Source organism: Talpa europaea (genome assembly GCF_964194135.1).
Source record: "Talpa europaea genome assembly, chromosome: 6".
NCBI classification, from domain to species: Eukaryota; Metazoa; Chordata; class Mammalia; order Eulipotyphla; family Talpidae; genus Talpa; species Talpa europaea.
Window position 1 is genome coordinate 133,562,204 of NC_140072.1, and position 27,437 is coordinate 133,589,640.

Consider the following 27,437-nt stretch of genomic DNA (forward strand, 5'->3'; position numbering starts at 1 on the left):
TTCAATATGATGAATACTTGACTAATAAATGTGCAAGGCATTGAACCAATAATTGCAAAGTACTTTATGAATTCAAAGGTGAGTAAAATCCACTCCTTGCCTCGAAGGGATACATAAATAGCTTACCAAGAGGCACTTTGTGATTAACAAAGCAGAAGATGCTAGTGGGTTTGGAGATATACTTGGAGTAATTCAAGGAAAGTTCTAGAGGGAAAGAACATTTGAGGGCCTTAAAAGGTGATTGTGATTTGGTAACACAAGTAAAGACTAACAAGAAATTCTCAGGAAGACAGAAACACCTGTTTCAGAGCTTGGTGTAGTCCAGGTCAGCTGGAGTACCGTGTACAGGTTGAGAACATGAAGGGGAATAAGGCTAAATGTCCATAGGTTTCATCGTGGCAAGCCATGAAGTAAGAATATTAACCTAAGTCGCCTTTGGAGATCCAGCAGCAGTTTTTCAGTTGGAGGTGTCAACTGATTTACTGAAGTAAGCAAACAGTAACATAATGAAAGCCAAGAGTCTACCTCAGTTACAGAGATGAGAAGAGACCAGGGCCTGAATTAGAGCGAAGGCAGAGGAACATAAAGAAGGCAGAGACTCAGACTGGAAGAGACTGAAAACCAAGGATTTGACTCTCGAAAAAAAGCAGATGAACTAGACAGGTGGGTGGGTTGGGGAAGGGGGTGAGGGTGGTATTCAAGTTAGTGGTGAGGAAGAAAGCATTTAAAGACAATGCCAAAGTTTGTTTGTATAGGACAGTTTCTCGGCAGGGACACTTATTTTGGGCCAGACACTTGTGTTGCTGCTGGCTGTTCTGTGCTTGTTAGTATGTTAGCCGGCGATCCCTTTTTTGTTGTAGTTCCTGCGATGTCAGGAGCATCCAACCCCATCAAAACTACCGTGTTTCCAATATTCTCCAATTACCCTTAACAGGCGAGTTAACTCCCAGTTAAGAAGGGAAAGTGGTTGTGCCATTAACGGGGCCTAACAGAGGCCTAAGGAGAGCTCTTTAAACAAAATCTCAAACTTCATCCCATTATTATGCCTATAGTTTAATTTTGTGACTTGATCACAACTACACTGCCTGGTTAATGACCTTTTAAATGTTTCTTCTTTATACTTTTATATTAGGGTCTATCTTGGGAGAAGCTATCCTCTGTATACTTTTTTCCTACTACTAGTTTTACTTCTAGTACAGTGTTTTTCAATTTATACAATATTTTTCGATTTATACTTAACAGACCATGATTGTATTTGTTAGCTGATATTTACAACGCTTTGGTATCAAATTTTTAAAAATTCCAAGTGTAACATATTGATGACATACTATTTTTTAAAATCTAGGTTGAAGAAATTAGTCAAAAAATGATGCACTGAGTGATACGCAAACTTTGCCCTTACAATTGTACTAAACTCCATCCCGTAATGTGAGCGATCTGCACCCCGTTGTCCAGATTTTTGTTCCTCCCGCATTTTAGAAAAATGACAACCCAGACCCACTCGGGAAGGAAGAGGAACCTCAAAAATCTGCGCGCTTCCCATTGTACTATGAAGTGGTTTGCAAGGCCAATCAGGGCAGTAGGGAGGCCAGGGAACAGAAATCTCCCTCTCGTTAGAACATCTATCAGCCTCACGACATGTGGTGCCCTTTCCAGGAAAGACAGAAATTCCGCCTCTAATACCTAAGTCAGTGCCATTTAAGTCCAGACCAGGTGGTATTTGGACTTACCAAAGCACAACTAAGTGCCCTAACTCGACCACCACAGCACAGACGTCTGCCCTACTCCGTCTTTCCTTCTCCTCACTGGAGAGGTCTCCAGGTAGCTTCCCCTATCTAAGCTCCAAATATAAGTTGTTAACCTCATTCCCTAAAAATGTTCCTTGTTTTCAATATTTGAAAATATATCTTCATTCTACTAAAAGATCAGAGGAATAGATGTATACTTTCTATAAAATTGGATAAATTTACTATCCTAAGTTTTGTTCTCCTTTTTAAAGGTGAAATTACTTTCTCAGGTGCACCGCAATAAGACAAAAGTACTGTTGTAACAAAATTCAAATGTTTAATATTTTTTCAAAACTTAACTATATTAATGAAAATAAATTATATTTAGACCACTCAATATTTGTACATCATCTTTATATAACTATAACAGTGCTTTCAAAAGACATTGTAAAGAACATTTAATTTCACAAAACATTTTAAAAACAGGGACATTAAAGAGCATTAAATTAGTCTGAAGTAGTCTCATAACACTGGGCATTGTGCTGTCCTTTATCAAATCAACTGTATTTGTATTCAAAATAACATGGCTTTTTAAACTAAAGACGATTATTTCTTGTCCATTTCAGTGATTTCCTGAATCCAAAACAAAATCTGTGTATTTATTTCTCTGAAAACATCATTTGTTGACCGTCCTTTCACTGCCATGGAATGATTTGCCTTCTCAATCCAATGGATTTTATTAGGCGCTTGCATTTTCTGTGTCACTTTCTCCAACAAGTTCTACAGGGGAAAAAAAAAGAAGAGGATACTAGACTCGTGTAAAGATGCCCTCCCGCCCTACTATACCTGGCGTCCAGTCACAAAATATTCAATAAGTACCTATGCTAAAGACAACTTCTGAGGCGGTGGAATCTGCAAAGAAAGCCCACGCCTCTCAGAAGAACACCACCACAGAACAGCAAGTGTTCACTACTGTCGCTAAAAGTTAAGTGAACTGGAGCAAAAAGATTCTAAAAAATATTTTCCCCAAGGAAATCATATGCTTGGGAAATATGCCACTATCTGTTCATATGTACAAATTATTTCTTTCCAAGAGTCAATTTTACAAGAAGTTGAAGAATCTGCTTGAATGTTGAAACGCTAAATATGCTGTCTAGTAACCCCCAAATCACAAGCTTCAGATGTATGTATTCCTTCATTTTCCAAGTAAGACTTTAAAGGTTACCCACTCTCCTTCCCGGAGACGAATTCTGTCAGCATGCTCTTATTTTTAATTTTTTTTTTTTTTTTTCAAAGCGACAGGGTCACAAAGGCACAAAAACATTAGTCAAATCAGCATTGTTAAAAGAGGATAAATGTTGCAGGCAGTATCCTACTCCCAGGATATTTCTGCCTTTCATTCTTTCTCTCTGATTCACAAGAACATCAAGCTGTAATTCACCTTTTCACACATTTCATCTGCAGACCCCGACACAAACAATACGGGATCTTTTATACGAAACAGATCTTCATCTCTAAGTTTATGCTGCTGCTTCGGGTGGTGCAGTGGGTAAGAAATACATATGAGACCTCGGACAAAGTCATCAGCGTCATCTGGCTCAATGTGACACATTACAGAAGCAGCTGCTCTGGAGCCCATTGAACGACCTAAAATCAGTTAAAATTAAGTTCAGTCTGAAATACAAACATGCACGTAAGTAGCGGTGATGACAGAGCAGATTCTTAACTCCAAGAGGTGACAATTAACAAGTTGTGATACCCATTATGATAAAGCCTGGGGAAGAGATAGAAACTGATCCTACAACAAATTAGGGGGAAAAATTATTTTCTGAAGAATACTTACAAAGGTCAGGACAATTCTTGTGAAGGAGTCAAATGAGAGAGGGTGATGCAGGGATATAAATAAGGAGAGACTTTCGGGTTTTAATACATATAAGGTTTATATGGTTTATATGGTACATATAAGGTTATATAATACATATAAGGTTTATATTTAAATTTACTTTAAAAACAAAGTACTTCATGGAGTGACTTGCCAAAACAAACTTAAACTAGCCTCCTGTAATCAATTAATTTTAATTCTTGATTACCTATGCCATTATAGTATGAATAGATTTAAAAGCAAGTATTCACAAATACTGCAACTTACCTCCAAGGAAAACACCTGCAAGTTTATATTCTCCAGAGGTCTTTAGATAATTCTAAAAAAAAAAAAATTGTGTGTGTGTATATATACACGTATCAATTCTTTTCCTACAAGATATCCCACTGGATAACCAACATATATTTGCAAAGACAACCACAAAATTTTAAGGAATTCTCTTCAAAGAGGTAATCGGCTCTTTGCTCATCTAGCAATACCTTATCAATTATATGTTGGGTAGTAAAGGCAAATTAAAAAAAAATCACAATCTAAAAATATTCAAGAATTAAAAATTTCTTAAATTATGTTTAAAGTCAGTAAAAGCTTCCAACTAACACAAATTTGATAATACTAACATTAACTTAGTGCTCTGAAAAACTTAGCAGACTTGAAATGTTTTATCCAATTTTAGTTTCTAAATAACAAACAGAAAATAGTACCATATCTGTACATTCACAATATGACATGCAAACATCCAGAAGCGTAGTCTAAAGTTGTATAATTCCAGTAAGAGAATCACATCATAAGTAGCTTCCTCAGCAGTACCAGGAACATTTATGATATGACCATCTCCATGGAAACTAAGTGATGGCAAAGAGAGAGAAATCTAACCACTAAACAGCTTTAATGTACTGAGTTCTCAAGGCTACTTACTAAAAGATTTTTTAAACCAAATGACTAGTAAAATTTATTTGAAATTTACTAAGAATTTTCAAACTAAGAATTCTGTCGTAATTATATAAAAAGAAATAGTCTTACCAATACTGATTTATATGCCTTAATTCTATGTACAATATTAAGGCCTTTACAGGTAAATCTCAGGCAAAAAAACCCATGAGATGCAAGATGGGATGCCAGTGACATCAAATGAGGAAGGTTCATATCTCCTGATGCTCCATGTGTAAGAATAATTCCGTATGTTAAGCTCTTGTTAGGTACCAAACAAACAGCATCTAGTAATTTATTTCCAAAGGGTATTTTTAATTTAACCTGGAATTCAAGAGAATAAAGGGATCAAAAATTACTTCCTTTTCTATTCCACCAACTGGATAACCATACATGTTTTATGAGGCCCATGATTCAAACCATGGCCTCCAAATAAGCAGCAGTAATATTACAGCTAATAACAAAGTACCCAGTATGTATCAGGTACTATTTTAAGTGCTATGTGCGTATTAAGTCACTTAAGCTTCCTAACAATCCTGTAAGGCAAATACTAGCATCTCTATTTTATAGAAGCAAAAACTGAGGCACAGCGGGTTAGGTAATGTGCCCAAAGTTATGCACTCCACTAGCTAGGATTCTAACTCAGGTAGTCTAATCCCAAGTCTTTACTCTTAATCACTGAAATTATACTCTATTTTACAGTTCAAAATATGAAAACACCTCTAGAGCCACATGACTACCAAAGAAAAAAATTAAAGAGGAGGAACTCTGAAGATGCATAGCGTATGAGAATATGTATTACCTCTGTATGACTCATTTTCACTGTCGAATAACAAACTTAAAGTGCATTACATCTGAGAAGCAAAGGACATCTCCCTGAAAAGAAGATTCTGTTGTGAAAGGTGGGTTGGCAGACATGAATATGACACAAGAACTATGAATGAACACCCGCAGCAGTTGAAATAAACACATTTAGAATTACTTCTCCATGGTATCTTTAAATGCTCGTTATTTCATTATTGCCAAGGTTCCTGAGTACACTCAGAATTGTTTACAGGGTCAGGTGAGGGTTTGGCAGATGTTGTATTAAGATAAAGCAAATGTGACACCCAGGCATAAAGCCTTAAGAAAACTCTCCAAGGGCCTCCCCGGTGGCGCAGCGGTTGAGCGCTGGGTTGCGAAGCTGCCCGCAGCCTCTGCGGCACCGGTTCGATACCCGGCTGCTCCCCGGCCACCGGAGGAGGGTCCCTTATGGCGCGCAGACCTCTCCTGCCGCCCGCTGCTCCCCTCAGCAGTGTCCTTTGGTCCTTCTGCCTGCTCTGCGCCCCCCCCCCCCCGCCCCCGCTCTGGCGAATGCTCTCACCCTCCCGCGCTTCTGACAGGACCCAGTGCTTGTATAAATAAATAAATAAATACATACATAAATCTTTAAAAAAAAAAAAGAAAAGAAAACTCTCCAAGCATCTGTGCACACACCTGTACAGTGTTCTAAGCATCTTTTCAACCATCTTCAATTTAATTCCACATCATCTATTAACCTCTTTACTTCATCATGACCAACTCTCCCTCACTTCCTGCAATGAAAGTGCCCACACCCAGGTGATCTGCTGAGCCTCCCGGGAGGCAGAGCAGACATCATCCCTCTATGGGCTCGGCTGTGTGACCTGCTTTAGCTCAAGGAATATACATCCAGATTTCATGGAGCCGCTTCTGAGCTGGGGCTCGGCTGACTTCCAGCAGCTCTCCTGCACTCTGTCTGATGAAAGCAGGCTCTAGGTAATTTTGGTTTCGGCCTGGTGAAGACACACGGAGCAAACTGGAACCCCAAACTACAGTCTGGTATTCATTTCAGTCCCAACAAGATCCAAACCACTGAAGAACTACGAAATGCTGCCAGCCACGGCAATGCTGGGGTCCCCCTACTGCGAGATTCTCCGCTGTTCAGGATACTGGCGGCATCAGGATCTCCATCGCGCATCTACTTTTTCCCCATTAACATCTATTCCTTGGTCCATTCAGGGGAAAACATGGCTCAACGGTCAAAAGGTACCAAAAACATAGCGACGTCTCCCTATTCTCTTTTTGCTTTATCACCCGAATCCCCTCCTCCAATATTCCCTGCTTCTCATCGACCTTTCCAGATTTGACGTCTTTTATATACAAACACATTTCTATAGAAACACACCTCCCGTTTTTCCCCATTAAATAGGGATAGTCCTCCCCCCAGACACTGTACATTTTCGCGGTAACTTTTCTGCTTATACAATGAACTTTTCTTTGTGGCTGCAGAATATTCCAAGGACTGTGTATAATGAATTTCACGAACTTCTAATGAACACTGAGCCTGGGCCCGGCCTTTTGCTTCAACCACAACGCCCAGCACCGCTGCGGCCCCTGCCACAGGTGCCACAGGTGCGCCCAGGTTTGTAAGGTGACCCCCCGGAGAGGAGGAGGCCCTGCAGACTCAGAAATCACGTTCCCCTGGGACGCTTGAAGGCCCACACTCCATTTCTGAGCAGGTGAAACACGCCCCTGACAAAAAACTCCAGAAGAGCACAGGCTGCCTCCCAGGCCTCTCCCGGCCCCACGATCCTTCCCGTCCCGGCGGGGCCCCGCGCGGCTCACTCCGGGGCGCGGGGCGTCTGCTGGCCCGAGGGGCGCGGCCGGCGGGAGCGTCCTGGGATCGGAGCGGGCGCGGGAACCGAGCCTTCAGGGGCGGCGTGTTCTGGCCGGAGCCTCAAGATCACCTCGCCCGGAGCCCGGGCCCCAGGGGCGTCCGAGTCCCGGGGAGGCGGCCGGGCTGGAGCCGCTTCCCCGCCCGCCGCGCCCCCCGCGCCCGCCCCCCTGGCGTCCAGCGCCCCCCGCGCCCCGGGGTGCCGTGCGCGCGCGTTTATGCGCAGGGGCGCGGGGCTCCCCGGGAAAGGCGGGGAAGGGGGTGCCCCGGGCGCCCCTCCCCGGCGCCCCCCGCGGGTCCGCGCCGCTCCCGCCCCGCGCGGCCTCGGGCCCGCGTCCTCCGGCGGACGTTGGCCGTCGCGGGGCAACGGCGCGGGGGCGCGCGGCGCTCCTGGCCGGGCCGCCGGGGCCTCCGCGGGCGCCGCCGCGGGCCCGAGGGGCGCCCAGGCCGGGCTCCCCCTCCCCGCCGGCCCTGAGGGGCGCCGGCCGCGAGCCCACCCGCCGCCGCCGGGGCCGCCGCGACGCTCCCGGGAGGCCCCGCCCCCGCCGCCGCGGCCGCACTTACCGGGACGGGACCGTGGCCGGCAGCGCGCGCCGCCCTCACGCCCCTCAGGGAGCGAACCTGCCGGCTCGAAGCGACCGCCTCGCCGCCGCCGCCCGCGCGCCCCGCCACGGCGCACGCGCGCGCAGGCCCCGCCCCCGGACGCAGCGGCGCGCGGGGCACGCCGGGAGCGGGAGTCCCCCCGCCGCTCTCCCCGGCCCGCCGCCCCCCGCGCCGCCCCGCCCCCTTCCCGGCAGCCCCCGCGCCGGCCCCGGCGCCGGCGGGCTCGGCTGCGCGTCCACCGCGGGCCTCCTGGCGCTGGGGTGCGGGGGTGGCCGCCCCGGGACCCCCCGCCCCGGCCGCCCGACCCTCCTCCATGCTGATGCATTTTTTAAATTAATATTTTATTTTATGTAATTCTTGCATCAGTTTTCATTTTTGCACAATGCATGCTTTTTCACTGTGGTTCTATTCCCCGTGCAATTGCACCCCCCCTTATTTAGACCCTAGTCCTTCCTCTCCCCTTCCCTCCCCCCCCCTAAAATCAACAAGCAACTATAAACCAGACACGCGCGCGCGCACACGTCCATGCTGCTGGCCGCCTGCACCGCCCGCGCGGGGGGGGGGGGGGTGGGAGGGCTCCCTCTCTCTCGTCCCCCCACCCTGCTGAGTCGGGGCGCCCCCCACCCGGGCATGCTCTCCCGTGCCAGGCGCAGCCCTCCTTTCCCCGACAGCTGCAGTTCTCACGCCTTTCCCGATAAGTGATGCTCAACAGGTTTTCACGTGCCCGTGTGAGAGGCTCTCGTGGCCCCCGGTTCTCTGAAGGCCCCTGGCCCCCGCCGCAGGGCATCAGCCCGGGACACCCCCTGGCCCCAGATTTGCTGGCTGAGCTTGGCACAGCGGGGTTGAGTTTAAAGGGAAAAAACCCACGCGGTTTTGGGGACACGTGGGTCATGTTTGCACCTGGCCAGGCCATTCAGACAGAGCAGCGCTTGCCTGGCCAGCCCCGGTGCCAGGTGGCCAGGACAGGCTGGGGACACTGCCAGGGTTTCCGTTTTAACCCCTGAGAAGGTTTTGAAAAGGGACCTGGTCCAAGCTCCAATTAGGTTTAAGCTTGTAATGGCACCAATTAAATCTTGGAAACAGCTGGTTTGGAAAATAGACCAATCGGGTTTGAAAGGCGGGTACCCTGAAGGGGGATATAAGCTGAAACTCCAGCGAGGGCACCATTCAGCTTGGGGAGGGTTCAAAGAGAGACCAGCTCCAGGAGAGATGCTATGATTCTGCTCCAGCTGCGGCCACCCCAGTTGTCACTGATTACCTGGATCCTGGGCCACCCTTACCAGGGGCTGCCAGTTCCCAGCTCTCACCGGAGGGACATCACTGTCTTGCACGAGCACCTTTTGGTTTGGATGACTGGACACTGCATTGCTATCTGGGGTAGGACAACTGGCCATTTGTGGTCTGAGGGACACTTTCCTTTATTCCAATCTCCCTTTAAAAAAAAAAAAAGATTTATTTATTTATGCATACAAGAGCTGGGTACAGGCCAGAGGTGCCGGGGCAGAGGGCAGGGTGAGAGGATTCATCAGAGACAGAGTGGGGAGCAGAACAGGCAGATCTACTGAAATACCCTGCTGAGGGGAGCAGCGGGGAGGTAGGAGAGGTCTGCTGCACCATGTGGGTAGCTCCCTGGCCAGCTGGGGATCAAACCCATGCTGCAGCGGCTGCAGATCACTTCATAGTACGGTGCTTAACCCCTTGTACCACCAGGGAGGCCCATATACCAATCTCCCTTTAAATAAGCCCGTTGTGGTCAAATTCTGAGCCAGAGTAGTGTCTTGTAATTGTGAGCACACAGGTGAGAACCCACAGTGACCTGTCCCCCAATCTTTGCTTCACCAGCTGGCCATCTCTGTCTTCTTTGGAGAAGTACCTGTTTAGCGCTTCTGCCTGTTTTTTTGATCAGTCACTTGTTTTCTTTCTGTTGTTTGTGCTCTTTGTAGAGCTTCAATGTCCCTTGTCAGTTGTGCGGTGACCCTGGCACCAAATGCCACCTGGACTGAAGCTTCTTTGGGACCCCACCCTATGTTTCTCTTTACCCGACTATTGCTACAAAGCCTTGTATGTCTTTTGTAATGAGGAGCTGGCAGAGAGGCCTGGAGGACAGCCTCCGGAAGGAGTCAGCCGTACCAATGCCTTGATTTCTGACTGGTGGTCCCCAGAGCCACGAGAGAATAAATTTCTGTGGTTTGAAGACACCAAGTTTGTGGAAATTTACTGGCAGTCCTAGGATCCTCATACAGAAGATGACCTAAGAGACAGGTGAGTCACCTGGGAGAAGGGTTTTGTAAGCAATGTACAGAAGCTGTGAAAGAATAAGTGGGTATTCCCTTCTCTGTTAAAATCATAATCATTTGGACATTAAAAGACAGTGCAATGAGAGAATCTAAGACAGACCATAAAGTAGGTTTCCAGAAAAGAGCATGGAAGGTGATCTAAGTCAGGGAGGATGGTGGCATTGCAGACAAGGAGCACATGTATGAGGAGGGGAAGAACAAGGCTGGAGGCTCTGGATCAGGAGGTGGTGAGAGATTTAATTCATGGTACAGGGAGAGCTGAGAGTAGGAAAGGCCTGATAAGACACATTAACTAGAATTTGGTTTGCATGTGAGTGACTGACTAGCAGAGTGGCTCAAGATACAGGTTTATTGCTTTCCCTGCCAACCCAGAGTCTGCATGGGGGTGAGGTTGCTGTGTCGTCCACGCGGAGTCCAGGACCCAGGCTCCTCCTCGTTACTGCTCCATGGTCCAAACACAGCTAATAACTACAACGCAGACCTTTAAAATAGAAGTGGTTTTATTATAAAATTCTTCAAATGCGCTTCCAAGGACAGGCAAGGCAATACTGCACGAGACGAAGCAGCACGTCTTCATAATCCAATGATCATGTGAGAGATTTTATTCTGTCCATGGAATCAATGTTTAAAAAACATTCTTATTTCAGTGAAAAAAGTCTTCAGAGCACCATTATTTAAAGGGAAGATATTTGGCATATCAGAGTTCATCTTTGGCCTGCAACAAAGAAGTAAAATATTTAGCTCCATCAAGAGGTCTTGCAGGAGTCAAGAGGACTTGCACTAGTCTGATTTATTTTTTCCTGAAGATGAAAGAAGGAAAAAAGCTAATTTACTGTGAATGGCTTCTCATGCCTAGAACTAAGACTGGACCACCCCCGCCCCCCCAGATGGGGGCTGGACATCTCAGGCTGTTCCTGGAGGGACCTCCTGCTAGGGATTAGTTATCAGTGAGGGTGAGTGTAGAAAAATTAGTAATAAACAAAGCCATGGTTTTAGCCCCTAGTTTCTAGCTGTCAGGGGGAGATACTGACTCAGCACCCCTCAAAATCACTTAGGCAAAGGGAAAAAATAAAAAGGCCAGTGGAGAAAGCGAACTGTCTGCTTTCATTTGGAGCCAACAGACACACATTGATACCAAATCACAAACTTGGTGAGGGAAGCCCTTGCAGTTCTGAAAATTCCTGTCTCCTCCTTGACTTGAGCTGACCAGATGGCCTTGGTGCCCTGACGGGTGACTCTGATGACATGCTACGTACACTTCTGAGGGCTGGTGAGAGGCAAATCAACTCTCAAAAATGCAAAAACAAAAATCCAACCAAAACTCTAATTTGGCACGTGGGCTGGTGCTCATGGTGTAAGCGCAAACTACCAAAAATTGAACCAGGGGGCGCCATTCCTGAATATTTAACAATCAGTGAGTTTGCAAGGCCGGCTCTATCACATCACTGAGGCTTGTGGTCCCCTCACGCCTTGTGACCCCCTCCTCCAGAGGTAAAGATAATTGTCCACACTGCTGCCTCATCTTGTCACAATCCACAAGTCTGAATTTGTGCATTCAGAGACATGACGATGATGCGTAAAATAACAGCAAGGCAATATACCCATGTACCCTCATATCTGCCGCTATTTTATGCAACACATATTCCTTCAAACACCTAAGTACAATCAAGACATCTTCCTCTGCCATCCCATGTCTTTACCCACAATCTGATGATGAGAGATTGGTTCTGGTCTCTGCCTTGTTATATCCACAGCAGAATGATTCTGAGCTAAATTCTTCTTTGCACTCGGTTTTGCTAACGTGAAAATGAAGATGTTTACCAACCGGCTGACCTTGAAGGTCCTTTTTGGCCTTCCCATCTGTCCATATGTAATTCTGCCTTTTACCAGTGCAGTCAGCACGTACTGGTATCCACAGAGCTTGCTTGAAAACGACTAATCTGACAGCATGAATGATCAAGGTTATATGTTTTTTCATTTCTAAAGTGGGATGATGAATTTTGTCAAACCTTCTCCCAGGGAGATGAGGCTATTCCACGTGAAAATACCATCCACCCTGTATCTATCCAAGCGCCAGGTGGTGCTTACTCCTACAGAAGTCAGTGCCCGTTACCTTTTCTCTATGGCACGTGCAAGGAAAGAGGTCATCTTCAGCTTGTGGTTCTACTCTCTTCATGCCCTCTCGGATTTGGGGCTCACTCACTTGTAAACTGGCATATTCCTGTACAGGCAACCATACGATAGCATGCTTTACATAACACAAGTCACTAACAGAATCAGATATGCTGGAATTTGCTAGAAGAGGATCCGCTAACCATGCCTGTGTCAACTTGCAATATGCATAGTCCTTTGTACCCCCTTTCACACTCAAGAACAGAGCTTCTAAGAGGTGTATCTTTTGGACCCTGGCTGCCCAGGGTCCATCCTAATTCTGTCTGTCCTTGATAGGACTCGTGCGATTTATTTATTTTTTTAATCACCGTCTGCCTTGTAGAGAAAATAATCACATCCACAGTCTTCCATAGACTGAGAATTTGAGGACAGGGACAATTTCTGTTCTGCCCACCATAGCTTGTTGCATCCCCCACTTACTGAGCGCTGGTTCTGTGCCAGGCACCAGGCTCGGGGCTTGTGTGCTAGTATCCATGCGCTGGATGAACTAACGTCCCTTTAAGTCACCCTGCCCCCAGACCTTCAGCGCCCCCTCCCCCCTCTCTGACCTTTCCCTGTCCCAGGAACTATTAAAAAGCAGAGGAGGCAGGGCAGACCAGAGACAGGTTGCAGCTAAGCTATGGGGCTGGGTATCTGCTACCTGAGATGAAATCTTAATGTGCATCTACTAAGTTTTATCATTCGCAAGTTTTTTATTATGCATTTTGATTCTTTTAAATAAAGAGTCTTCCAAATGTTCATATAAGCCTGGGTCACAAATCCCCAAATGCTTAGGTCTATGGAACAATTTCTATCTGGAGTAAGTACAACAGGCCCAAACACACCTCACCCTGTCTAGACAAAGAAAGGGGAAGGCAGCAGTGATACTGTTCCAAGAGAACCACGCAGGGGAACCTGCAGAGGCCGAGGCCAGCTTCCTAACCACACCGCATGTTGTTTTCACGTGAATACATTTCCCTTAGTGCTAAAGCACTCTCCACGAGCTCATCTTTGATTTTTCTACTTCTTTCACTGATATTTAATATTTGTCCCTGATTTTTACCCACAGAAGTGTACATGTATCTCTAACATACTTTTAGAAACTGTTCAGTGAACTAGTCTGTGCTTAACACATCTAGGTACAAGTTGTCTATTTTCTTAGCAAATACTCGCCTGGAAAAGTTTAAAATAGTAACAGAATATATCATCACTCATGAGATTATTTCTTGCAAATTCTTGCCCTGCTTTTGCGATCTTCTTTGCCTATGGGAACAATGAAAAATAGTCTTGAATGAAATGTATATTTTTCCCCATGCAGACATATGCAAATCAATCTTCAGAGTACCCATGTAGTGGGGTGTCAGCAAGAAAAATATCTTTGGGGGAAGTCTGAGGTTGAAATAGAACTTCCTAGCAGGATGTTTGCTTCCATCAAAGGGAGGTTTTTAAGGCTTGAAAGTTTGAGAAGTCACATAGGGCCTTATAGAATTAAGTGTCTCCTGGAAAGGAAAGCCTGCTTTAAAGGATGAGGCTTAATGCACTGCCTGAAACTTGGCCAGCCGTTAGTTTAAGGCTCCTTTCATGTCATCCCTCATTTCAATCCATAGCACGATTAATTTTTCCTCCTGCCAGGCTGGCCATCTTAATCATCACCTTCCCAGTAGAAGGGAGACTCTGCCGGAGGCCCCGATGCAGGCCAAGTTTCAGTTTTTGTTTCATGTACAGAGGGGACAGTTAATTCAAACCTCAACACCCATGTTCACCCAGAGAGGAACGGAGGGGGTGCCCCTGGGGAGGTGGGTCCACATCCACGCCTCCTGCATCCTCTCCAAGCCCAAGACATTAAAGGTGGACTTTCGAGGTTGGGCGACACGTGTGGGCAAGCCTCCCAGTGGACTTGACTTTACCTCCTCATCGTGATCTTTGGCCCATTTCAATTTTTCTAGGAGGTCGCTCAGGTTGCTTTTCACGGGGATGTAGTGTTTCCAGGGCTGCAGCTCGTTGTAAAAGTGCTCGTAGTAGATGGAGTCCTGCTTCAGCACCACGCTGTCGCCCACGAGCAGGTAGGGCAGGCGGTAGGCGGCCACCGTGCCATCCACGTTTATTTGATACTTGTGCTGCGCGACAGCAGTGGGGCAAGAACCACATTACCTCACCTTTCTCCCACTCTCTCTATTCTCCTCCTCTTCCCGCCAGAAAGCCCCCCACCCTTAGACGCAGACAGGCTGGACCTAGGCTACCACCTGCTACCCAGAGATAAATGCTCATCTTACTCCTCCCAAATGTCATCAAGGGCAACCGGACTAATGGGGAAGCAGCGGTTGAAATAATAAAACTGGTGCCTGCAGCTGCCACCGGGAAAGCAGGTTTATCACGACTTTGTCATCCTGCCAGTCCGGTACAGATGGCACTGGAGCATCCTGTGAGCAAATGGGCCATGTACACTGTGTTGCCTAAACATCCCCGGCTGCACACGTGCTCAGGAAACAGACAAGCTCGGGGGCAAGAGCATCTATGAATCAGAATGTTCTAGCTTATGGCAATCCCTTATGCTCAGCTGTAGAAAGTCAGGCTGGTAGGGATAATGCAAGGCACGTCACAACACCCTCTGGGCTCTTACTACTACTTAAAAAAAAAAATCTTTGGGGCCTTCCTGGTGGTGCAAGGGGTTAAGACATAACCTATGAAGCTATCCACAGCCACTGCAGCAAGAGTTCGATCCCCAGCCAGGGAGCTACCCACATGGCGCAGCAGACCTCTCCTGTTTTGCCCGCTGCTCCCCTCAGCAGGGTATTTCAGTCCGTCTGCCTGTTCTGCTCCCCACTCTGTCTCTGGTGAATCCTCTCACCCCCCTACACCTCTGGCCTGTACCCCAGCTCTTGTATGCCTAAATACATAAATCTTTAAAAAATAAAAATCTTTGTGCTAAGCATTGGGTGAAAAGACCCACAGTTTAACACGCGGCTTTGCTGAAGTGGGCCTGCTAGCCTGGAACCGGTCGGAGGAGAGCTGGTCTGCTACAGGCCGAGCTCATCAACTGCTTTCCTGTGGGATGGATGACCGACCGCCTCCCCCAGCACCTCGGGCTTCCAAACCACTGGGAGGTTCAGACACTAGGGCAGTGTCCCCCCCACCCCACATGAAAAGGGGAGTTAGAAAAAGAATCGTTCCCTGGAACAAGAGCCATCCACAGCGCAGACAAGGAAAGCCTCCCTCCCTCTCCAATCCCTAGAATTCCCAGACAGAACATTTGGATGGATTTCAAGACATTTTCTCACCAGCAGGCCTGACAAGAGACAGCTGGTTTATATCTCCTTCAGTCTGTGGTGATGCCATAGCTCTAGGGAAAGTATTTGTAGAATCACTTCATTCTTAATTAATAAAAAGGGATTTGGAGCTCAACAGGCTTCTCCAGAGGGTCAGCTGGGGAGGCACTGCAGCTCCAGCCACGCTGTTTTCACATCAGGGCCTGCCTGCCAGCCCCAGCCCCCAGCCCTCGGGGACCCCGAACCCACAGGGCCCCCAGGCCTGGACAGGCACTCAACGTGGTGCTCCTCTCTGGCTTCCTTCAATTTATAGGCCTCAAGCCTCCGTTGCCCTCCCCCAAATGAAGACGTTTAGAAAGCCAAAAAGGACTCGCCAGGGAGGATGTCATACCTTGAAGAAATCAAAGAAGGAGATGTGCTTCACGATGGGCCCGTAGAGGCTCTCATCATGTTTAAAGAAGAAGAAGTTGGTGAAAGCAGCGTCGATGAGATCCGGGTGCTTCCGGCCGAGTTTCACCAGCTCCAGCCTCTCTTTGCAGCTGTCTCGGCCTCTCCAGACCGCCGTGGAGTTCTTGCTTTCCCAGGGAGGGCCCGTGTTCCCTTGCACAGACAGCATATCCAGACTGACTCTGGAAAACAGAAAGGCAACCTGTCTTCCTCCCAGGCCCTCGCGGAGCAGAGGCTGTCGGAGGGACACCAGCAGGGAAGAAGCCAGGCTTTGGGTTGGCGGCGCCCCCTCTCACCGGCCCATGGTTTCCAGAATGGAGTCCGTCAGGTCGTAGGTCGGCATCACGATGTCCTTGGAGTCCGTGGAGCCGCACCAGGAAAAGATGGGATGGAGGTGGGGGCTAGATTTCTTTTTTTCCAAAGGCCAGTCTCCCAGATTAACAAAAAACTCCACATCTGGCATCTTCACCTGGAAAAAGGAAAGCGAGGAGCTGCTCACCTTGCATTGGGTCTTCTCCCCAGCCACCTGTTCGTGAGGGAAGGCCACCTCCCCCATCCTCGGGCCCTGCTAGGGCACCCAAGCACCCCACTCCCAGCCCTTGGTTGTGGAATCCTTTCTGACCTAGAGACAAAAGCCCAATTCAGTCACATGCCCCCTGGGCTCCCACCTCCAGAGGGCAGAGCATTTCCTATTTCAGGCTAGACGAACCTGCTTTTTTATTTTTTATTCTTTTTTTTTTTTTTAAGATTTATTTTTATTTATTTATACAAGCACTGGGTACAGTCAGAATCGTGGGAGGGTGAGAGAACCCACCAGAGCCAGAGTGGGGAACAGAGCAGGCAGAAGGACTGAAGTACACTGCTGAGGGGAGCAGCGGGCGGCAGGAGAGGTCTGCGTGCCATGTGGGACCCTCCTCTGGTGACTGGGGAGCAGCCAGGGATCGAACCGGCGCTGCAGAGGCTGCGGGCAGCTTCGCAACCCAGCGCTCAACCGCTGCGCCACCGGGGAGGCCCTTATTTTTTATTCTTAACATTTTTTTATTGATGTAACATTGCATGAGAACATTACGTAGGCTCAGGTGTCGATCCTGAGAATCAACATGTCTCTGCGATACCGAAGCCAGCATGAGGGACTTGCAAGCCAGGCCATCTGGGGCGTGACTGTGTGGCCCCACCACTGTTGTTTTAGCTGCTGGGAGTGTACAGTGTTGGTAAAGAGAGATCTACTTTTTTAGTCTAGACTGCACTGGCCATCAGTCTGAGAAGCATCTTGATAAACCAGAGTACTGACAAACATTCTTATTTGCAATGGACTGACACAGATAAGTGAAAAAACGAACAACCAACCTGCCGGAATCTAGCACTGAGGCTGGAGCTTAAAGGAAGAGGGATACGGATGCTGGATGGTACCTGCACTCAGAGTGAACTCCTGTAGCTGCTTTGCAATCTTAAGAAAGGGGCTATGATTTTCCATGAGTAATTCAATACAGATATGCACGGAGATTAATCAATAAATGGCTTTGAAGCAATTGATCAAAATGCTGGCATGGTTCTTCCTATCAGCCATTTTACTATCACTGCCAAGTGCCCCAACAGGACCCTACGAACAAGCCCATTATACTAAAAACCAGGATTCAGAACATGGCAAGTCTTCTTTTTGCTCAAAGGAGATTCTTTACCCAGATAATTTCCTTATAAGGTATTCTATCAGGTATTGTTATGGGGTGAATTGTGTCCCCCCCAAAAAAAAATTCATGCACAGAGCCTAAATAAACCCTAATATCTCAGAATGGCCTTATTTGGAAACGGTTTGTTGGAGGCATGATGAGTTAAGAGGATGGTGTACTGGAGGAGGATGGGCCTTTGATCTAACCTGACTGCTGTCCTGTGAAAAGTGAGGGCACAGAGATATGGGGATTAGCCATGTGAGACAGGCAGAGTTGGGGTGATGTGGCTACAAGCCAAGAACACTGAGGGCTGTCAGCCCCCTCAGAGGTGAGGAAGAGCCAGGAGGGTTCCCTGCTACACGTTTCAGTGGGAGCACAGCCTGCTGACACCTCAGTTTTAGACTACTGGCCTCCAGGATGGAGAGAGACTAAGTTTCTGTCATTTAAGCCCCCCAAGCTTTAGCCCTTTGTGGCGGGAGTGCCAGGGAACTACATGGCGGAGAACACTGGAACATAGGCTCCCAAAGCACTCCTGATACTATTATTTTTACTCTGAAAAATTATATTGTAAAATCTGAGCTTAGCAAGTCTGTTACAGCTAATAGAAAATAAATACTTACTTTTCGAGTCAGAGAAAGTAGAATGGCATCCATGAAAATTCGAAAACCTACATGTTCACCGTGAGTCACGACATAAACCTGCAAGAGAATCAGACGTTTCACTGATTAGTCCCAAGGTTGTCCGGAGACTTCCCAGAGGCAAGATCTATCCCACGGGCCCTCAGAATGATTTCTAATAAAGGGGTGCTGTGGGGGTGGCCCAATAGTCAGAAAGCCACAAACAAGCAACCCTCGTGAGAACTGCACCTTGTTATCCTTCAGGGTGTAATGGCACAGGCTCTGCCTCTGTCCAAATCTTTTTGGGATTTCTGCTGCGATCGCTTCCGGGTCGATGGTCGGGAAATGTTCCAGATCTCTCTGAATCTGAGGAATTGTTTCTGGGCAGTTCATCTCCTGGAGCCAGGCTGCGCTGTCTCCCAAAGGGCAGTCACAGTTCTCGTGGTAAACTGGCCCTAATCGCACAGAGCACCAAAGGTCAGCATTTGAAACATGGAACAGAATCCACCTTAGACCTCACACCTTTTGTCTAGTTAGACAGAAAGGGCGTTTGGATGGAAAAAAATTCTATTATTACCAGGGGAAGCCTAGTAAGTCAGGTTTCTGTTCTGACAGCTCACATTTATGCCCGTTGCATAAGGGCAAAAGAAAGGCGTAAGGTCAAAAGAAAGACACAAGGTCAAAAGAAGGGCACTGCTTTTTTATCTACAGTGGTTATTACAGTCCATTATTCTTTATGAACTGTGTACAGAACAACAACCAAACATTGGTAAAACACTATTAGAGGAGCACACCTGTCTTAATGAAAGAGAAAAGTGATATGCAATTAATTTTTCAATGGTCTGCTATACAGGCAGGTTCTTACAATGTCTAAGGTGCTTTTCTCCATGGGTAAATATATCATCATCATACCAACTCAAGCCAATAAAGAACCTGGGCCTTCCCTGGTGACGCAGCGGTTGAGCGCTGGGCTGTGAAGCTGCCCACAGCCTATGTAGCGCCGGTTTGATCCCCGGCCACTGGCGAGGGTCCCACATGGCGTGGCAGACCTCTCCTGCCGCGCCTGCTGCTCCCCTCAGCAGTGTATTTCATAGGTCTGCATGTTTCTACCATTTCTTTTCCTAATTCTGACTGTCTCGATCCAGGCCATTGTCAGGGTGACTATGCTTTTAAGGTCTAGCAGGTTTTATCATATCATGAGGTCCTGCAGAATGTGGGAAAGGAACTTAGACGCTTTTTACAAACGTTTGCTTTTCTTGGAAGGGAGGCAAAGGAAGATGTGTCTCTGTATCGCACAGCTCCCCCACCGTCTTAGGGCACTGTCTCCCCCGAGAGGGAAAGCTACAGCTCTGGGCAGCAAAACTGTACCCTTATCGTATATGAAGAACAAGTCAGCTGGCCCCTCTGCACCAAGCCTTCTCCCTTCTGGGATCAATCGCATTTATCAGTCACTTAAGTTAAATATTTCCAATGAAGAAAGCGTCCCTTAAGATGAGCTCCTGCCATTTGCGACAGTGTGGATGGAACTGGAGGGGATGATGGTAAAAGAAGTAAGTCAGGAGGTGAAAGACAAATACCAGATGATTCCCATGTGAGATACAGAGACACAAAACAGAGGAACAGACAAAACTAAACCAAAACAAACCCTTGAAATATGACTAGGGGAGGGGCCCAATGATTTTTGGTGAAGGGCTGTGGGGTCCTTGGTGGTGGGCGTGGAACAGTCACATGCAGCTGGGAGGTGTGAACCTAACCTCTTGCATCATATATAATGATGTAAACCAGTATCGCCTCAATTAAAAAATGCATATAAAAAAGTGTCACTTATGACCACATTCATGGCTTAATTTTCTTGCTTCTGTCTCCTTAGGGAGCACATTCTCTATTAATATGTTCTTTCTTTATTATCAAATTGTAATTTCCATTCAAACTTTGCATTTCTCTCTTTTGCCAGGGTGCTCATCTTGGATTTCAAGTAGGAAATGTCTGTTTTTTTCTTTCAGTTAAAAAAAAAAAATCATGCTAATTGGTTTTTGTTGACAGCAGAGCATGGAATATTTTATTCAAATACTGTTCCAAAAACATGTTTCAAATTACCTTGTAAAATATATGGAGATTTGGCCACATGTTGATCTTGGAATTTAACTTCTACCTTCAGACTTTTGTAGCTTGCATACATTCTATATCTAACGATGAAGGACCCATCTTTTCTGTCTAAAACCTGGACACCGACTCTAGTGAATTGCTCATCTGGGGCGGAGATTTTAACCTGGAAAACCTTTTCACCAGGAGATGATGTAAATCTGTGATGGGAAGAGCAGGGAGACATAAAGATTACTTTAAGGAACAAACAAACATGCAAAGATTGTGCTGTCCAGTCTTTGAACCTTACTATTCCGCTCCACTTTCTCCCTTTAACATGTGCTTGCTTCTGGTCTTTATTGTCTTAGTTACAGAATGAACGGGAGAACCAGAAATTGAACAAAGGGACAGTATGACCGCGGCCAGGTTTCACTAGAAAACTGCAAGGGATTATGTTAAGAGTATTAATCTACATAAACACAGGACATACTTGTGCCATCCACGTATGAGCTATTTTTATTAATCTACAGTAACTTTCGTGCTCATTGCAAATGGAACTTTGTGATCAAATGGTGCTTCTACAATGATTTTTTTGCAAAATCTTCCTCAATGATTCTTTTAAAAATATCAGCATTATAAATCATTCCCAGCCGTGTGCCAAAGCCAGTAGGTAGTGTGTTATTTAAGTGACAGTCCATAAAACTGTTTGCTGGGTGCTCTTGTGGTTACAATTAAGATGAAGTTTAGTTTTCCCAGTGGTACTATTTAAAGCCAAGCGACAAAATTAATAAATTTCCTTTGAAACGTATTGCCAAGACTAGATTTTTTTGCCCTAAATATTATACAGTTGCTATACACCAATGAAAAAGACAATCACATCAGAAATACGTAAATCATAAAAACACATTTTGGATGTTTTAAGAGTTGAATGCAATAAAATGAAGCAAACACACAAAAACATACAGAACCCGGGCCTCCCTGGTGGCTCAAGGGGTTAAGACGCAACCTATGAAGCTTCCGCAGCCTCTGCAGCACGAGTTCGATCCCCGGCCAGGGAGCTACCCACATGGCCCAGCAGACCTCTCCTGTCTCCCCGCTGCTCCCCTCAGCAGTGTACTTCGGTCAGTCTGCCTGTTCTGCTCCCCACTCTGTCTCTGGTGGATCCTCTCACCCCCCACACCTCTGGCCTGTACCCCAACTCTTGCATGCATAAATAAATACTAAAACAAAACAAAACATACAGAACCCTACCAGAAAAGAGGCAACCCCAAAGAAAAATGAAACCAGCCAAGTTTAACTTATGCAAAGGTAGTGAGAAATCGTACTTCTAGCAGGATGGACAGGTTTGTGTCCGCAGCGATGCGGGAATCGCTGTGAAAACAGCTGGAGACAGTCAATTCGGAATTATTTCTAAAGCTGCCGAGAAAAGTGATCAGGATGGGAAACCCCGTCGGGAACCAGACGTGGCCAGCCCCCCAGTATCCTGGAAATGGGGGAGCAACACTTGGCAGGGGGAAACCGTGGCTTCTGGCAGCTTCCCAAAGAGCCAGGGGCCGCTTCTGCACTTACTTCTGGCCCGAGGCATCCACCGCCTGAATGAAGAAATAGCGCGCGGGCAGGACCACGGCCGCCCTCAGCCCCGGCCCCCATACTTCGCTCTTCTCGGGGCTCAGCCGCCTCTGTCCGCCGGTCTCGGTCAGCGCTGGACCCGTCCCCAGAGAGAAGCAGCAAAGCAGCAAAATGCTGAACATTTACAAGACGGACGCTCGAGACGATCCTCGGGTCAACCAAGCGTCGGCGAGGACCCGGCCAGGCGCGGCTCGGGCGGGGGCGCGCGGACCGATCGCCGCGGCAAAGGGGCCCCCCAGGGGTCGCTGGCTGTGCTGCGCGGGCGCGCGGGACCCCACTTTCCCCCGGGAAATCAGCAGGGGCCTGGCTGCAACAGGCGAGGAAGACGCCGCTCCCCTTCCTCGGGACAAAGATGAACTTAGGCTGCTCCTGCGCCCGGAGCATCCCTGGGGGCGAGCCCGTCTCAGGGTCCAGCCCAAGGTGGGGGCGCGCGGATTGGCGGGCGCGCCGGGCCGGGCTGAGTAAGACCGTCTCCAAGTGGCCGGCGGGGCGCACACGCGTCCGGGCTCCGCGGATTCCTGGGACGTGTAGTTCGCCCCGGGAGCGGCGGAAATCCTGCCGGGCGCCCGCGGCTCCCCCTCGTCCGTGCGCCGGGCGCTCGCCGCTGAGACACCCGCCGCGGGCACCCGGCCCAGGGGCGCGCGGAGCCGGCGGCACCGCTCGGGAGAATAAAAACCAATGCTGGCCGCGGCCCGCGCGCGAGCAGGGGGCCCCGGCAGCGCGCGATGAAGGGAAGGCGCGGCCGGTGAAGGCGGGCGCTGTCCCCGCGCGCCCCGATGGGATGAGAGCCGCCAGCCCCGGGCCCCCCGCCGCCAGCTGCGATCGCATCCCGAGCCGGCCCCGCCGCGGCCGCAGCGACCAGACCCCGCGGGACCGGCCGCCCGAGGTACCCCGGGAGGGGGTGGGCGCCGGGGTGGCGGCCCGCGGCTGTGCCCGCTGCGCCCGGGACCTGCGCCCGCCCCCCGCGCCCGGCCCGGCCTGCTGCAGAAGCGGCCAACCCCGCGCGGCCGCCGGGGCCAGGCCTCCCCGAGGCGCGCGGCTGCACGGTGGAGGCCCCTGCACAGGGGCCCATCATCCTGGGCAGAAGTGGGGTGAAGAGCTGGGGCGCAGGGCGGAGAGCAGCTCTGGGGAGCAAAGGGACGTGTCCTTCTGAGAAGAAAGCTGCCTTTGGCGGTGCCCGCGGGGATCCGGGCTCTCCTCTCCACGCCTGCATCGGCTGGCAGGACCCCGACCCCCCCCCAACACCCCCCCCCCAGCGGTGACGGCCCCCCCGGCCCCAGCACCACCAGCTTGGGCCGGGCGGTCTCCGAGACGGGTCATGGTCAGCCCCAGAGTCGAACCCAGAGCTCCTTTCTCTCCCCCATCCCTTCCTCCTTTGCTCCACCTTGCCTGCTGCCCCCAAACTCGGGCCCTCGGGTGGGTGGCTCCCCCAAACCAAAGTGGGCCTGGTCCTGGCCGAGGCGGGGTTTTTCGCTTTTGCAGTTGTCCTTATTCATGGCACCCGCTCGCGCGCTCCCAAGCCCCGTTGGGGGACGCCCTCTCCGCCTGGGAGCAGCCACCCTGGCTGGCGGAGCGCCGGAGCTCCGGGGTCCACCCGGGTTAGGGGGCGGGCACCCCGAGGGCTTCGCTCGCTCCCCAGCGCGGCGAGCTCGGGTTTCCGGCCGCGGACGCAGGAAGGGGGTGCAGGAGCGCGGGGGGCTTCGCGGCGCGGCGGGAGGGGAGGTCCAGCCCCCCCCCCCCCCCAGGGCGCGCGGCCGGGCTGGCGGCGGAGGGGCGCGGGCTCGGGGCGCAGCCACCCGCTTCCTCGCGGCCCACTCTGGGCCTCACCCGGCTCGGCGCGGCGGGGACCGCCTGTGCGTCAGGCGCCTGGATTCCAGCGGCCTCCGAGCCCCGCAGAGCCGCTGCTTTGCAGAGGAGGGGGTTGGGGGGGCTGCGCCTACCGCCCCGGAGCCCGAGCTGGACGCAGGCACCCCAGTCCCTCGCGGGCCGGCGGCCCCAGCCCCAGAAGAGCTCAGGTCTGGTGGAGGAAGGGGCCTGGAGCGCCTGGAGAGGTCCCGGGGGCAGGCGGGCTAAGACCTGGGTTCTGGGACCTGGCACCTCAAGTCTGGTCCCGGGCTCTTACTCCACCCTCAGGCAGTCACCCACCTGCCCTGCGCCCCAGGGACCTTCTGGAAGTGTGGAAAGTAGAGCACGTCGTTCTCGCAGGCAGAAGGCTGCGCTGGCGGGATTTTAAAGCTGTTTAGTTCTCTAAGCGAACTTGCTAATTAGAAAGACGAATTTTAAATATAACCCCAAAAGAATGTGACCTAGACGATGGCTCTTGTCCTCACACACGGGCAGTTTATTTTACTGAACCAAAGTCTCAGAAATGGGTGCTGTAGTGCCATGGGGCCGGCTCACCATTGCATAAAATGTTGATTGCACACAGTTGATGCCTCCATTAAATGTGATAGGGTTTTACGAATAAATCCTGCAGTGGGGCCTTAGGTCTTCCCATTGTTCCCACTGGTAAGTCTTAATACTGCATCGCTACCTCGTTTATCTGGATTAGGGAGTGCAGTTCTCACAGCTGGGAATGAGCGAGGATGGAGGGGGTGCCTTGGCTAAACCTCGAGCTGGTGATCCCAGGAGACCCCTGGGACACTCTCCTGGAACCAATTCCTGGGACTTGGAGTGATGCCTCCAAAAGGGGTATTTGCGGAGGGGACTGCTGCAGATGCTGGCAGCTAGGGATGCAGGATTCAGACAAACCAGACCGCAGGAGGCAGACAGCACCTAAAGACAAATGCGCAGCACATCCTGGTGTGAAAGGTACCCGAGAATGAGCGAGTGATCTGGCCTGGTCTGAGGAGCACGTGATATTTGAGCCGCTATCTGAAGGCTAAATGGGATTAAGTGGCTCAGGGAGAGTTAGTGGGAGAAGAGGCCTATCAGAGTAATGGTCAGGGCAGGAGCATTGAGGGGCTGGGAAGCCTAGCAGAAGAGGGGGAGCTAAAGAGAGCCTTGGTGGGCCAGGACAGCAGGGGCTTGAGTTCCAAGAGCTGCAGGGCTGAGACAGGGGTGTTCCATGATCAGACCCCGCCTTATTTTCTCTTCCCATAGGTCAGATGCCTGCCAGTGCCTGGGCAGTTTGGTTGAGGGGCAGGGCTTGGGGTAGTGATGGGACTGGCAGTGGTTTACAAAATAGTGACAAAGATGTGACAAGACGGTGAGAGCTGCAGTGCTTAGCGGAGGGACAGATCAGCTCTGCACCCCAAGTCCCTGGGGCTAACTTACAGCCTATGCCGTAAGCAATGACTATAGTGACGATGTTATCATTAATAACTTGTGCTTGATTCACTTTTCAGCAAGGCTGAGGACAAAATGGCACCAGCACCCTTGACCTCACTCAGCTCTTAAGAATAGACAGAGTCAGACAGGTCATAGGAAAGGAAATTAACACTAGCCGTGTTTGGGTGATAGGATTTATCCATTCTCTGTGCAATAACTTTTGCCATTTTTCACTGTTTCCCCCATCCCTTGCAATTTGTTTATTTATATAATAAAATCTATGACTATCACACAATTTTTCAAAGAGAATTTTCATAAACAGTGGTTCAAATGAGAATGTTTTCATACCCTTTTGTGTTTATCCTTGACTTGGTTGTGAAGAGTAGACCATATGCCCTTAGAGTGATAACCTTTGCTTTTGTTTTTGGTAAAATGGCAACCAAAGAGATCTTTCTTGTTTAGTGATGATTTAAACTAGTTACTAAACAAACATACAAAGCCAGACTGTTATACTTTTTATAAATCAAGTTCCATGTTCTTCCTTGGCATTAACTTCTAGGGAACTCAGCCCTGACTTTTGTGTTCCAACACAGCCATTCCCCTTTGCCTGTGTTTTGATAGGGTGTTCTCTGTATAGTCCTATAAACATCCTTCATAACATCCCCACGGGCAAAATCTCACTCAGTTTTTGTGAAGGAAACTGTGGCAGAGCGAAAGCTCAGTGTGACTGACAAGGGCAGCAGTGGGGACATTTCTGTCCCCCCCATTAGGCTAATTCCAGAGCTTGACTCACTGCCCCTCCCCCAGCTCTGCCACCACCATGACACCAGCAGATGAAGAAGAAGGAGAAAGCACAAAAGGTTCCTACTCCTGAGTCATTTCTTGGCCAAAAAGAAAAGTCTCCAGAGTAGAACCACTGGAGGGTCTATTTTTGGTGGGAAGCTCTTACCCAACCCCACCCACCTGCAAATAACCACAAACTCTGCTCCAATGATGAAAGATCACTAGGTTTGAATAGCAGGATGCCATTTTTTTTTTTTTCCACCAGAGCCAGAGCGGGGAATAGAACAGGCAGACCGGGTGGCAGGAGAGGTCTGCACACCATGTGGGACCCTCACCAGCAGCCAGGGATTGAACCAGTGCTGCAGAGGCTATGGGAAGCTTTGCAGCCCAGCGCTCAACCACTGCGCCACCAGGGGAGGCCCTGAAATATATTCTTTATGCTTTACTTCTGCTTAGAAAAGATCTTAAAAATAAAGACAGTGGGGTCTTTTCTTGTCCTTGTATAGAGCCACCCCCTAATTCCCCACAGGACTTGCATTCCCTGTAGCTTCTCCTCACAGGCCAGCTAGCCCGGATCTTTCTGGAATCATCTTATTTCCTGTCGCCTTTATCATAGATGGATATTTGCATGATGGATTTTATATAATCATTTTCCTGTAAACCGTAAAAGTTATATTGCCATTTCTAATTTTTCAAGTGAGTGGGCAGAGCTGTTAACAGGTCAAAGTGGAAGGGTTCACCCAGGGGGTCTCACCAGCCTGGCCTCCTGGCTGGGTGACCTCCCACCCACCCATACTGGTTACCTTTATCAAGTCTTCCTTTTGTGTACATCTTTGTCTTCCTCAAATGCCCCCTATTGACATATTTTTTTTTCTGTTTTCTTCCCCAAGGGAATCAGTTTAGACTTGAAATTCAGGTTTTCCTCAGGCTGATCAGAGGTCAGTGACTGCCTGGATGGCAGGAGTTTTTTGTCAATTGATGGAAGTTTAAAAAAATTAAATTCTGTATTTTTTGTTGATTGAAATCTGTGACCATTATCCATCGTACATCCTTTATCCCTTCATGTTTTTTAAATAATCTTGCTACTGGATTATTTGTTTAAGATGATAGTATGGAGATGTCATTCACACATTGTGTGATTTACCCATTTACAGTGTATAATTCTGCGGCCTTAAGTCTATTCTCAAAGTTGTCATTCATCACCACCTTCAATTATAGACTGTTTTCATCACTCCAAAAGAGAAATTCCACCCCCACCCTCTTCTGACTCCCAAGCCCTAGGTAACCTTTACTCTCTGTCTCGTGGATTTCCCTTTTCTGGCCATTTCATATGAACAGAACTATATCCCTGCCAGTCCTTTGTGTCTGGCTTGTTTCACTTAGCAAGATGTTTTCAAGGTTTATCCGTGCCATAC

The 27,437-nt window shown here is 48.9% G+C and overlaps 2 protein-coding genes across 2 annotated transcripts; both read right to left on the minus strand.

Moving 5' to 3' along the window:
• Positions 1-2,333: 2,333 nt before the first annotated feature.
• TEX30 (testis expressed 30) lies at positions 2,334-5,353 on the minus strand (the record flags this gene model as incomplete). Its single annotated transcript, XM_084235157.1, has 5 exons — positions 2,334-2,507; positions 3,169-3,374; positions 3,877-3,928; positions 4,630-4,860; positions 5,339-5,353. The coding sequence occupies 5 exons, from the start codon at positions 5,351-5,353 to the stop codon at positions 2,334-2,336; spliced, it is 678 nt and encodes a 225-aa protein (XP_084091283.1).
• A 6,819-nt stretch (positions 5,354-12,172) lies between these two features.
• Positions 12,173-22,091, minus strand: POGLUT2 (protein O-glucosyltransferase 2; the record flags this gene model as incomplete). Its single annotated transcript, XM_084234911.1, has 9 exons — positions 12,173-12,331; positions 13,435-13,524; positions 14,169-14,378; positions 15,919-16,156; positions 16,271-16,443; positions 18,262-18,339; positions 18,508-18,713; positions 20,356-20,561; positions 21,910-22,091. The coding sequence occupies 9 exons, from the start codon at positions 22,089-22,091 to the stop codon at positions 12,173-12,175; spliced, it is 1,542 nt and encodes a 513-aa protein (XP_084091037.1).
• Positions 22,092-27,437: the final 5,346 nt, after the last annotated feature.